At 41.5% G+C, this 12,915-nt stretch overlaps 1 protein-coding gene across 3 annotated transcripts in view; it reads right to left on the reverse strand.

Moving 5' to 3' along the window:
* Positions 1-12,915, reverse strand: part of LONRF1 (LON peptidase N-terminal domain and ring finger 1) — a 1,181,374-nt gene that overhangs the window by 1,068,239 nt on the left and 100,220 nt on the right. For all 3 annotated transcript variants that reach the window (XM_044062498.1, XM_044062495.1, XM_044062496.1), the window contains exon 2: positions 7,259-7,377. In XM_044062498.1, the coding sequence (XP_043918433.1) occupies positions 7,259-7,377 (119 nt within the window). The remainder of the gene's footprint in view (positions 1-7,258; positions 7,378-12,915) is intronic.

Below are 12,915 nucleotides of genomic sequence, written 5' to 3' on the forward strand. Positions count from 1 at the left end.
TTTTCTTTGCGTTTTTTGTGAACTCCGGTAGTCGGATGGCTATCCGACAACATTTCAGGATAAATTAAACCGGCGTCCAAAAAAGTTTAATGCAAAATCATACCGATGCTTAACAGTGCGTTGGTTAAATCTAGCACAAAACCGACAACCAGTAACGTTGTGATCAGGGCTTAAGCAAGGAATACAGTAAGAATGAAAGTCCTTATGAGGTATTTGCTTTCCACAAGAAATACAATTATTAACTTACAATTATTAACTTTTTCTGACATCGATCTGGAGCAAGAAAAAAAGTTTCCCCAATGGGGTACTTAGCTTTATTAAAGACCTTGGATATGAAACTCAAACATGAAAATCTCAGGAGTCGGCCGACCGGCACTTGCGAACTGCTTCTGCTTCGGGCACCGCGTGGCAAGAAAGACTGAAGAAAATGGCATCGGCTGCTTCGTTTATACCCCTGACGACCTGACGTCAGGGAAGGGGCGATAGCAGCCGACAGAGGACCCAAGGCTTTGGAATTCAAGCCGGCTGAGGGCAACCTGGCAGCAGGATATTTCAAATGCAATGACTGCAACAGTGAAACACGAAGAACATCTTGTGTTTCTTGTGAAAGTCTTTATATAGAAAAAAACAAGCAAGAAGCTTGAACAAAGATTATGTAAATATATGCACGCTATCAAGGTTAAGAACAAATGCCCTTTTTAGGCATTCTCAGTTATGTCCTAATTTTAAAAGTTTGTATGTGATGTGATAGAAGTTGTTAAAGATGATCTTTATGTGGGTATTAGGGATGATGAATAAAACCACATATTGATAGTATGGCAGATCAGGTTATATGCAAATGTTCCACTGGGTCTGAATGACAGTATCCATTATAAAATGATATTAAAAAGGACGAATAGGCATTTTTTAAAAGAATACTTAAGGGGTATGCATGCGTTTTTAATGTAATCTACTGATATGTATTGTGTTATTTATTTGAGGGTAACAACTTATTTTGAGGTTACATTAAGGAGTGGTTAGTGTGTATAACTGTCTGATGAAGTCTTCAGAGATAGACATAAGCATTTGTGTGTTGAAAGAATAAGTAAGTTTTTAGCAGCAAGTTCTCGGTTCCTTCCTTGCCAGCATTTGAATTGGTTCAAGTTTTATACAATTGTTTTCCTCCAAGGAAGTAAAAACCAGGGCTTGTTTCGTTGTTCTGTAGCCTACCATATAAACTAGAATTACCCTCCTAGCAAAAACTGTCATCCCACCAATGCACTTCAAGCATGTGAGCTGATTTTACTCAGGTATAGGTTACAATACATTGTACAAGCTATCAACATAAACCTCTGGGGGACTTCTCATTCTGGGACATGTTTACAGGGGATGGGGCATGATGACCAGAAACTCTAAAACTCGTTCTACGACGTCTGGGAACACTTTATTCAGCCAAAGACTTCAGCATACTTTCTCTGACAATTAATAACATATACGATTACCTTTTCTCTTTTAGTTCCAACCCTTAAACATTTTGGCCGCTCCTAAGACCCCCCCTTTCCATTTACATACAGGTTCATATGGACTACTTTTGTGCACTGGTAAGACAGCAACTAAAACTGTGTACAAGGCAACTACATAGATCTAGAAAAATGACTGACAATAATGTAGCTATGCCAGATATACTTCCACTTACTTCCTTTCAGTATTGTTACAGTAACTATCATTTACAAGTTGCTTTCAGCAAACCTGAAAGTCAGCAGCAATGTCACCTCATTTTTCTAATATTTTTATGCAGCCCAAAAAAACTGCCTTCTCTTTGTCATATTCCTTCACAAACTAATCTTCAGTAATTATTGCTCATTCCTTGCCAACAATTCTCCTGGCCTTTTATTTTATGAAATACCTGAATGGCACAGCCATTGTATCATACCATCTCAACTACACTATGCCCTCTTCTGAAGGTGGGTTTACTGTTAAAAAGATCTACTTACTGGAATGCCTTGCCTCTTGACATTAGGAAAACTGTTTGATGCTTTCAGTTTCAAGATCAAATGTTGGCCTCTCTCTCACTGTGCTGCCTCAAGTACATCCATTACCTCTGAACCCGTGTTAGGTACAGACTTCCAACTGTTTTCACAATAGAAAATCACTGCCTGCACAGTTTATGTTTGTGTAACACAGGGGTGTCCAAACTTTTTTCACCAAGGGCCATATGCGGTAAAATACACAAACAGCCGGGCCACTCACTCGAGGTGAAGTATATATTGCCTCACCTGGTTTATTTAATTTTAAGTAAACTAAATCAATCAGCCTACAACACTGCTTTTCATGAATAGGATTTTTTTTTTAAAACAAAAAAGGTTGGCAGTTAATTCTCAAAACAGCTGCCTCTGATTGCTTCTGGATGGTGGTCCTTCTTTTCAGACCTGGAAGGGGTGGGGATATAAAATAAATTATATACTATATTTCAAGCTTGTTATGCAAATAAGTTTGGATTGTTAACAGATCAACTAATATTTGTTTTAAAAATGCTATTAACATAAAATGATTACATTTACTAAGTAATAGGGCTTAATAATAACACATGGAACGTGTAATTATATATTCTGAACTCGGGAACACGGTTGCGCTCAGTGGGAACAATGAAGTTGCGCTTTGGCCTGCAGGATTGCTGGCAGGTCCGGAATCAGTTTTGTGGTTGAGATGCGAAGGACGTCACAGAGATGGTCGTTGGTCATCTTGGTTCTCAATCTACTTTTGTTTAGCGTCAGAGAAAATGTTTGTTCACATATGTATGTTGAGCCGAACAGACTCATCATTCTTTTTGCGTGGCGTCTCATCAGAGGAAACTTGGCTTCTTCCAAGCTCCGGTAGAAGTCAGGTAAAGAGAGAAGCTGATGTTGATTCTTCAGAGAATCATCACACTGCATTTCTATAAGTTCTAATTGCAGACTCTTTTCCACGTCTTCTGCATTTATCATGAAGGGAGTCGCAAACAGCTTGATATCGTTCTCAATAGTAGAAAAATCTTGGAAGTGCTGAGAAAATTCTGTCAGGAGGAATGTGATCACAAACACTTTTTCCCCTTTTTACCAGAGAGATCGACCTTTGGAAATACAGATCTGATTTCTGACAGTGTGGGGAAGTGTGCGACATTGAAGGTGCGCAACTGTGCCTCAAACAGTCGGAGCTTCACACAGAACGCTTTCATGTGTGCGTGAAGCTGTGGTACGAGTTGGTCTTTACCTTGTAGGTTTTTGTTGAGTGTGTTGAGGTGTTCAGTGAGATCAACTAAAAATGCCAGGTCTGCCAACCATAGAGGGTCACTCAGCTCGTGAAGAGGTCGGTCCTTTTCTTTCAAAAACTGGTCGATCTCTGATCTCAGAGAATAAAACCGCCGAAGCACGGAGCCATGACTTAGCCAGCATACTTCTGAATGGTAGAGCAGGTCCCCATATTCAGCATCAACGTCACTTAAGAAAGTTTGAAATTCTCTGTGGTAGACAGCTTGTACTCTAATTGGGTTTACTGTTTTCACAACAGTGTTCATCACATCATTAAGCTGTACTGTCTTGGCACAGAGTTCTTCTTGGTGGATGATACAGTGCATTTTAACTGCCTCACCTCCGCTCTCCTGCACCTTGGTGCACACCACAGAGGCCATTCCTTTGCGCTCGCCTGTCATAGCTGGAGCTCCATCCGTTGTAACTCCACACAACTTGTCCCATTTAAGTCCTATCTTGTCAACTGCATTTGACACAGCTTCAAAAATGTCTTTACCCGTTGTTGTGGTATTTAGACTGCTGAGATCAAGCAGCTCCTCCGTAACGCAAAAGTTATTGTCAACACCCCGCAAAAAAATGAATAACTGTGCGGTATCTGTGGCGTCTGTGCTCTCATCACATGCAATGGAGTAGAAATCAAAAGCACGTTTTGTCTGATAGTTGATGATGTTTTACGTTGGCTGACAAGTCTTCGATTCGCCGCACAACTGTGTTCCTTGATAGGCTAACACTGTCGAATTTTTGACTTTTTTCTGGGCACATTATTCCTGCAACTTTAGTGAGTCAATGTTTTAAAAATTCACCATCTGAAAAAGCCATCCTATGCTGGGCAATGAGTTGAGCCACCTCACAGCTGGCTATTGTGGCATTTTCTTGAGTTTTTTTGGCACGGGAAAAATACTGTTGTTGAGCTAGCAAGCTAGTTGTCATCTGCTTAACCTTTTGTTCTCGTTCCACACCAGTGTAGGACATGTAGGTCTGATGTTTGGTTTCGTAGTGTCATCTTACATTGTACTCCTTCAACACTGCGACACTCTCATTACAAATCAAACACACACACTTCCCCTTGACTTCCATAAAGTAGTATTCATTTTCCCACCGTGTCTGAAATTTTCTACACTCACTTGCTATCTTGCGTTTCTTTGGTGTTGTCATTTTCAGTGCTCTGTGGCAAAATTTTTCTTTCCTTAATTTGGTTTTGTAGAGGAACTGCCTTGATCAACTCAGTAGCTCCACCCCTAGAGTTAAAACCAAGAAATCAACTAGTAAGCAACCACAAAGCACTGTATCGAGGAGAAACCAAGCACCGGACAGTTCTAGGATACACAAACAGTTTATTCAATCCACATAAAACATGAAATGCTTGACGAAACTCCGCTTTTTTCGTCTATGGATTCATTAAGTTTTTATTCATTGCTATGTTTGAATTTTAAGTATATAATGTTTTATCTTGATTCATTTTTGTATGTAACTTTGGCTTTTGTCCACTGGAGGGGAGTGTTGTATTAGTTTTGGGATAAATCAAGTTATGTACCCTTCCGTTTCTTCGTATGAGGTCGCATTCAATTGTTTACTCATTCATTTACTAATGCATATAGTTATTTGTGTGTTTACAGTTTTGTTGGCGATCACCAACATTATAGCATTCAGTTATGATTTGGGAGTTAAAAACACGTGTTCTTTTCAAATGCAAGGTCAGTGATTGTTGCGTACAATAGGTTTTAAACTTTGAGTTATTATTTTATTATGCCTTAGCCTAATTGCATATTCATGAGATGTAATGTTATTGGAGGGTTTGAATCTCCAAAGCTTATAAATATGTTGGGGTAATGTTATTCTCGTTGTCTGATGAAGTCTGTTGTATAGACGAAAAACACGGCGTTTCGTCAAGCGTTTCACGTTTTATCTGGATTGAATGAACTGTTTGTGTATCCTAGAGCTGTCCGGTGCTTGGTTTCTCCTCGATACAGTGCTTTGTGGTTGCTTACTATTTTTTTGTTTTTGCACTGTTCTTTACCTGTGGTTTAAAACCAAGAAATGCAATACCGCCAGGTTCATGTGCGGGCCATATTTTGGTAGATTTTTGGAATTTGCTGCGGGCCAATTAAAAATGGATCGCGGGCCGTAGTTGGCCCGCAGGCCGTTGTTTGGACACCCCTGGTGTAACAGTACTGATTAAAAGCTTATGGACTTGACTTTTTTATCTTGTGCAAACATGAAGCTATAGGGTGTGAGTGTAGCTGCCCACCTGTGAAAAAAATGCTTCCTATTGTTAACTTCATCTGGTTGACACTTCAACCAATTTTCTTGCAATGAAACACAAGGGAAGTGCTTTTCAATTGGATATGAAACAGCTGCTAATAACATTTTATGTGATTTGCAATCCTTTAAGCACCAAACGTCATGATTTTTTGTTATTAGCTGCATCTGTCATCTTGCATTCTACAATGTCTGCCTTTAGCCTGAGTCATGGTTAAAAATGGTCTTTGAAACTGTTTATTTACCTGACCAGTAGTTAGCACCATTGCATACATGGACAAAGCTCCTACTACGATCCAGTCAGCGCAGGTTTAATCACTGGCGCAGGTAGTACCAAAGCAGTGAGCAAGGATATGGGGATGGGAATAAGATGCTCATCTTTTGGGGGAAGAGGAGGAAGGTGCATCTGTCTCGGGGACAAGTGTCCTGCTAGGAGATGCACTGGCAAGGATTGGGCATCCTAGTGGGAGCATCAGCATCCTAAAGAGAGCTAGGGGCTGCGAGAGGAGAAAGTGGCTTGCTTGGATAAAGAGAACCCTCTTAATGGGCCCACTGTACACATAACATGGGAGTATTTGTGGATACTTTCAATGGGAGATTAGGCATACTCAGAATAAAAGATCTACTCAGGATGACAGCCCAGCACCATTTGACTTTCATGCTCACTGGAAGTGGCTAATGACCAGCTAGGGCAAGAAATAAGAGGATCCATGGGGAGCTGGAATGTGCTACATGGTTGGGCTGGGAGGACTAAAGAAATTTTACTTGCACAGTAAATATGTTAATACAGTTGACTGAATACTTGGGAATCACAAGGCAGTCTTAGGACTGGTGGGGTATTGTAACAGCTGTATTAACCCTTAATCTAGGGCTGAACAGGAAACGCATACTTGACTGGAAATTGGTTCAGGGTATATAGGTCTCTGAATAGCTTAGAAAAAGGGAAGTAATGTACTCTGCTAAGCGGCAGGTTCAAAAATGCTAACTAAACATCTACACAAAGACAAACTTAAGACTTTCTTATTTCACCAGTTCTCAAGAAATGCTTCTTTCATAAAAAACTAAAAAAGATCAGTAGCCTCAAAAAAATCTTAGTTATCAGGACAGACTGGCAGCCCTCTCTCTCTCTGCACTCAGTCTCTTACAGACTCCTCCATGGAAATTTGTGTCTAGCATTTAGAGGCATGAAAGATCATTACCTTCTTTGACCTTCTATTCCTTCAGTAAACAAATGGTACCTCAAATACCTGGCTAAAGCAACTAAATTTTCATCAGTAGATAAACAAGACACATTGGCATGAGAAATTCATATCCCAATGTATCCTTCAACTATAAAACAAACTTTCACTTCCAAGGCAAACCTAGATAATCAGATGGGCAACCTAAAATTCACCCTGGTTTACTTTGTCTTGACCTCCTCGAGGCTGTGGGGAACTCATATATATATATATATATATATATATATATATATATATATATATATATATATATATATATATATACATATATATAGATATATATAGATTTTTTTTTAACTAGGCTTGTAATGGTCGCCTGACAGACTGCTTAGTGCTTATCTGTGAACCTATTAAAATTTAAAAGAAACAGAATTTTTGTACTTTCCCTTAAAATTTTCCTAAGTTAAATGCATGAAATTTATGCAAATCAACATTTTACTTCATCCAAACAGTATCAAGATGCCTGACCAGCAAATGTCCCTTTTATTAGCTTACCTCAGAATAGCCGGGGAATTCTGACTGTAGTGAATCCAGCTCATCAGCTGCTGCCCTGAACCGTTTCAGACCAGCATATGCTTCAGCTCTGTTTATTCTCAATATCCAATCAGTGTGATCTGAAAAACACAAATTACCCAATTACTGACATAAACCATAATGCACAACAAATTACCAGCATACTTAGAAAAAATATATGTGCATCTACTCTTCTAAAGAAGTTAAGTTCCAAGTCATGCCCTATTTAGTAAAGGATACTTGGACATACTTGACAACTAACTGAAACTACTACAGTGCACACAAGCATGAGGACTACTGAAAAGAACTCGTAACAAAACTACAAAACAATTTAAAAGTGATTATTACACTTTACATTTTGCAGGTCTACAGGGATGCTGACAAAGTACAGTTTTGTACCTACCATAAATGTAGATGTTCGAAGATCCACATTGCTGCAGTCCTTACACTTGGGTAGTCCGCTGTCCTCGGTCGGCCCGAATATCAAAGTATAAGGCTGACGTCCGTCAAGGCGCATCTGACTGACATCAGGACGTCAGGGTACAAATGCGCATGACCGACGTCATATCCTCAGTCTTTTCTTGCCCCAGATGTCAGAAGACCCTAAAAATAAAGGTCAAAACCAAAAGACAGCAAACAAACAACCAACCATCCTAACACTAAAAATATGTACAATATATACAATATACATCATATTGACAACCCAACCCACACAACCGCCTCTAACTACAGAGGGGAAGGAGGGAGGGTAAATTGGACTGCGGCAATGTGGATCTTCGAACATCTACATTTATGGTAGGTACAAAACTGTACTATGTTCTTCATCTCACATTGCTGCAGTCCTTACACTTGGGTAGAATCCCAAAGCAGAGGTAAGGGAGGATGGCCAAACTATAAGGAAGCAGGAGCTGCCAAAATGCCCTGCAAAACAGCAGTGGCAAAACCAGCCCTGGATTTAGAGTAAAGTGGTAGGTGATAATGCCTAGAGAAAGTATGCACTGAACTCCAAGTAGCTGCCTCCAAAATATCCTTAGTTGCCACCCCCCTCAAAAAAGCTGTAGAAGTGGCAGTAGCCCTAGTGGAATGAGGCCTAATCCCAGCTGGAATCTCCTTGCCATGATGGGAATAACAGAAGGCAATGCAAAACCCAATCCACTTAAAAATAGTTTGTTTTGACACAGGCTTGCCCTGAGAACTCAAAGCAAAAGAAACAAATAACTGCTGAGACTGCCTGAACCCTTTAGTTCTGTCCAAATAATATCGCAACTGCCTGTGTACATCTAAAGTGTGCAAAATCTTTTCCCCTTTATTTTGGGGATTTGCATAAAAGTAGGCAAATGAATAGTTTGGTTTAAAGCCACACTAGAAACCACTTTAGGCATAAAGGAAGGATTAGTACGTAAAGATACCCTATCCTTATGGAAAATTAAGAAAGGCTCAACCGCCATAAGGGCCTGCAACTCAGAAACCCTTCTTGCAGAGGTAATAGCCAACAAAAAAGCAGTCTTCCATGATAAAAATTTTAATTCAGTAGTAGCTGCAGGCTCAAAAGGTTGTAGAGTGAGTTTCTCCAACACAAAATTGAGATCCCAAGCAGGAGTAGGAGCTCTTCGTGGGGGTCTTATATTCTTTGCCCCTCTAAGAAATTGCTTGAACAAAGGATGAGAAAACAATGGTGGGTCACAATCATAGTGAGCGAAATTGCTGCAGCATGAACCTTAATAGAAGAGAAGGACAAACCTTTGTCCAGTAACTCAGTAAGATATTGAAGAGCCACACTTAAATTAGGCTCAGAAACATCAAAATCCTTTGCTGCACTCCAAAATAAAAATCTCTTCCATTTATCTGCGTACACTTTCCTTGTACTAGGCCTTCTAGCTTCCAAAATAACATTCAAAACTTGCTGTGGAAGTGGAGGCCCACTATGGTTCAAAACAGAATATGCCAGGCTGTTAGGTGCAGAGAGTGAAGCTTGACATTGAGCAAATGACTGTCCTCCTGAGACAACAGGTGTGGAATCAAGGCAAAGGCCATGGAGGCTTCCACCAGGCTTCTCAGTAATGGGTACCAATGCTGTCGAGGCCAATCTGGAGCTATCAAAATCATCCTTGGCTTGTCTTGTCTGGCCTTTAGTAGTACCTTAGGGAGGAGAGGCAGAGGCGGAAAGGCATACACATGAAGATTGCTCCAATTGAAAGAAAGAGCATCCACTTTCCAAGCTGTGGGATGAAACCTTTTTGTGCAAAACTTTGGCAGCTGGTGGTTTAGTGGAGAAGCGAACAGATCTATGTCTGGAGTTCCCCATGACACTGTCAATTTCTGAAATACATGAGGATCCAATTTCCACTCGTGGGGATCCATAATTTGTCTGCTCAACACATCTGCTAAGGAGTTCTGTGCTCCGGCAGAAACCTTGCCTGAAGATTTAGCTGTAAACTGAGAGCAGTCTCCCACAAGATCATTGCTTGCCTGCATAGAGGATAAGAATGTGTTCCGCCTTGCTTGTTGATGTACCACATGACAGTTGTGTTGTCTGTTAGAATCAACACCTGCCCTGGAAGAAGTAAATCCTTGAAAGCTATTAATGCAAACTGGACTGCTAACATCTCTTTCAAGTTGATATGTAGATGTTGTAGTCTGGCAGGCCACTTGTCTTGTATCCACTTTCCATTCAGATGAGCTCCCCAAGCTTTGTCTGAGGCATCTGTCGTTAGAATCTGACTCGCCTCTGTCCGGGTCACAGAGAGTCCCTTGTTTAGGTGACATTCCTGAGCCCACCACAACAATTCCTTTTGAATGCAAGGTATTATTTGAATGACAGTGTCCAAATCCTGGCAGTGCTGTGTCCATACATTTTTGAGATACCATTGTAGCTTCCTCATATGCAGTTTGGCATTGGGAAGCACCAGAATACAAGATGCCATGAACCCCAAGGCTTGAAGGACTGTCCTTGCAGTCAGCCTGGACTGATGAGACAACTGATGAAAGTAAAGGGAAAGATTCTTTTGTTTGTCCGGGGTCAAAAGGCCATCTGGGATGCTGTATTCAGTCTCACACCCAGAAAGCACATGTCCTGAGAGGGTACTAGACTGGACTTTATTTCGTTCACAGAATACCCCAGGCATCTTAGCACTGCTATCACATAATCCAAATGATGAAGAAGCTCGTCCCTTCCTTGAGCCAGAATCAGGCAATCGTCCAAATAAGGATAGATCTGTATTCCTTTTAACCTGAGGAAAGCTATCACTGGAGCCAGAACTTTCGTGAACACTCTGGGCGCAGTAGATAAGCCAAAGGGCAATGCAGAGAACTGATAATGAGAAGTCCCAGCTCGAAAACGCAGATACTTCCTGCAACTCAGTCTGATAGGAACATGAAGATGAAACTCCTTGAGATCCAAAGTTACCATCCAATGATCTTTGCCCAGCAGAGGTAAAAGCTGCTGTAACGTCAACATTTTGAACTTGGGAATGTCCAGATAAGTGTTGAGGATAGATAAGTCCAAAATTGGTCTCCACGTGTTCCCTTTCTTTGGTACTAGGAACAGGCGAGAATAAAATCCTAGGCCCACTTCTGGCATAGGGACCGGCTGTATGGCCCCTATTTGGAGTAACAGAGAAATTTGCTTGTGAGCCTCTATTCTTTGTTGAGGAGGAACGTCTGGCATGCCTTTGAAAGGAGGCAAGGTATGGAAATAAAACCTGTAACCGTGGTGTATGATATCCAATACCCATCTGTCTTGGGTAATTAAACTCCAATTTTCTTTGAAAAGTGCCAACCTTCCTCCCAAAGGTGCTGCCAGACGAGAAGGCTCTGGCAGCTGAAAAGGTAGGTCATTGGGTCTGTTTACGAAAGGACTGACCCTGCCCTCACCCAAGACTGTGCAGGAGAACTCCCTGTTCTAGGCCTGAAAGAGCCCTGAGCTCTGCCCCTACCACGTCTAGATCTACCCCTAGACTGGGAATCATAAGAAGGATACGTCCACCCCTTAGTAGGCCAATTTCTACTAAACTTTGGAGGCTGAACCTGCAAAAATCTTTAACAGTCTGCATAGACTTAGCCTTGTCTTCCATTTTCTTTAAAACTGCCTCAACAGGAGAACCAAACAACACATCAGATTGTAAAGGAGCATCTAAAATCCTTGTTTTAACATGGTCAGATAAATTCTGATCCCTCAGCCAGGCGTGCCTGCGAAGAACTGACCCAGTGGCAGCCACCCTAGACGAGGCCTGTACAGCATCAAAACCACATTGCAAAGAATGCTTACCCACCTGTTCTGAAACATGTACTAAATCTTGTAACTCTTTACAATCAATACCTTCCGCCAGAGCATCAACCTTAGACTTCAATTGTGAAAGGAGATAGTTTTAGTATTTCAACATGTGAAACTGGAAATTCAAAGCCCTCATAGCTAGAGTGGAAGAAGTATAAACTTTCTTTCCCCATCTATCCAAGGCCCTGGCCTCTTTATCTGTAGGAACCGGATTCTTGACAACAGAAGCCTTAACACCTTTAGGCCCCTGACTAACAGTTTCTGTGTCTGCCCTAGGACTCTTAAAAAGATACTTATGAGCTTCAGGCACCCTGTAATACCTATCCGGTTTAACAGGAGCAGGAGGCAAAGAATCAGGATTAAGAGAAGCCTCTGTAAAAACATCTTCCACCACATCGAAAACAGGAGGTATAGCCAAAGGCCTATGCTGGGGTAAAAACAAAAATTCCCTAAGCCTTTTCCTGGAATCAGAGAAGTCCTGACCTTCCCACTTAAAATGCTCCCTCATGGAATGAAGAGTTTCTGAAAAAGAAAAATCCTCAGGAGGAGAAGCAGAAGGAGTAGAATCATCCACATCAGAATCAGAATAAGGAGAATACTCCTGCAAGTCTTCAGCCGAGACTCTGAAACATCGAAGCCTGCTCAAAACTCCCAAGCTCAGGCTCCACCCTAGGCCTCTTATCAGGAGGGGCAAAGATCCCTAATCAAAGTAATCAAATCTTCTGCCATTTTAAGCATATGCTTCTTGGGCACAGTTCCTGAAGAACTAGGGGTGACACCAACTGAAGCTAAACCTGGCCTGCCTCTGGGAGAAGCCTTGGAAACAGAAGGAGAGGGCCTAACCACCCTAGGAAGGGAGGGAGTACAGTAACCTGAGAAGCCCCTTCAGCCTGACCTGCCTCCTGAGAGGCCACATCCTGCAATAACAAAGTCTCTCCCTGGGATCCCAAAGAAACCTCGGTGGAACCACCGCTCCACCGACACCTCTAAAGAACCGGCGTCCGGGACGGTTCTTCTAACCTAGGCTTAACTGCTTTGTCCTTGCGCTTCTTCAAGAAGCGGGCGCCGGAGCATCTGGCGGCATTTTATAATTGCACCGCTTCAAGACTAACCTGGCACAATCTAACCTTCTCTTTATAGTGCGCTTATTGAATCTAGCACAAGAGCGACACCCAACAACGCCGTGCTCAGGCCCTAAACAAGGAATACACAAAGTATGATAATCTCTATGATATCTGTTTCCCACAAGAAATACAATTATTTACTTTTTCTGACATCCGGTAAATCACTGAGGCAAGAAAAACTAAAATATTCCCAACGGGTACTTAGCCAACTTTGACTCGGTCTGAAACTCAAATCGAAAAAT

Source organism: Protopterus annectens, chromosome 2.part1 (genome assembly GCF_019279795.1).
Source record: "Protopterus annectens isolate FY-2018-M chromosome 2.part1, PAN1.0, whole genome shotgun sequence".
NCBI classification, from domain to species: Eukaryota; Metazoa; Chordata; order Ceratodontiformes; family Protopteridae; genus Protopterus; species Protopterus annectens.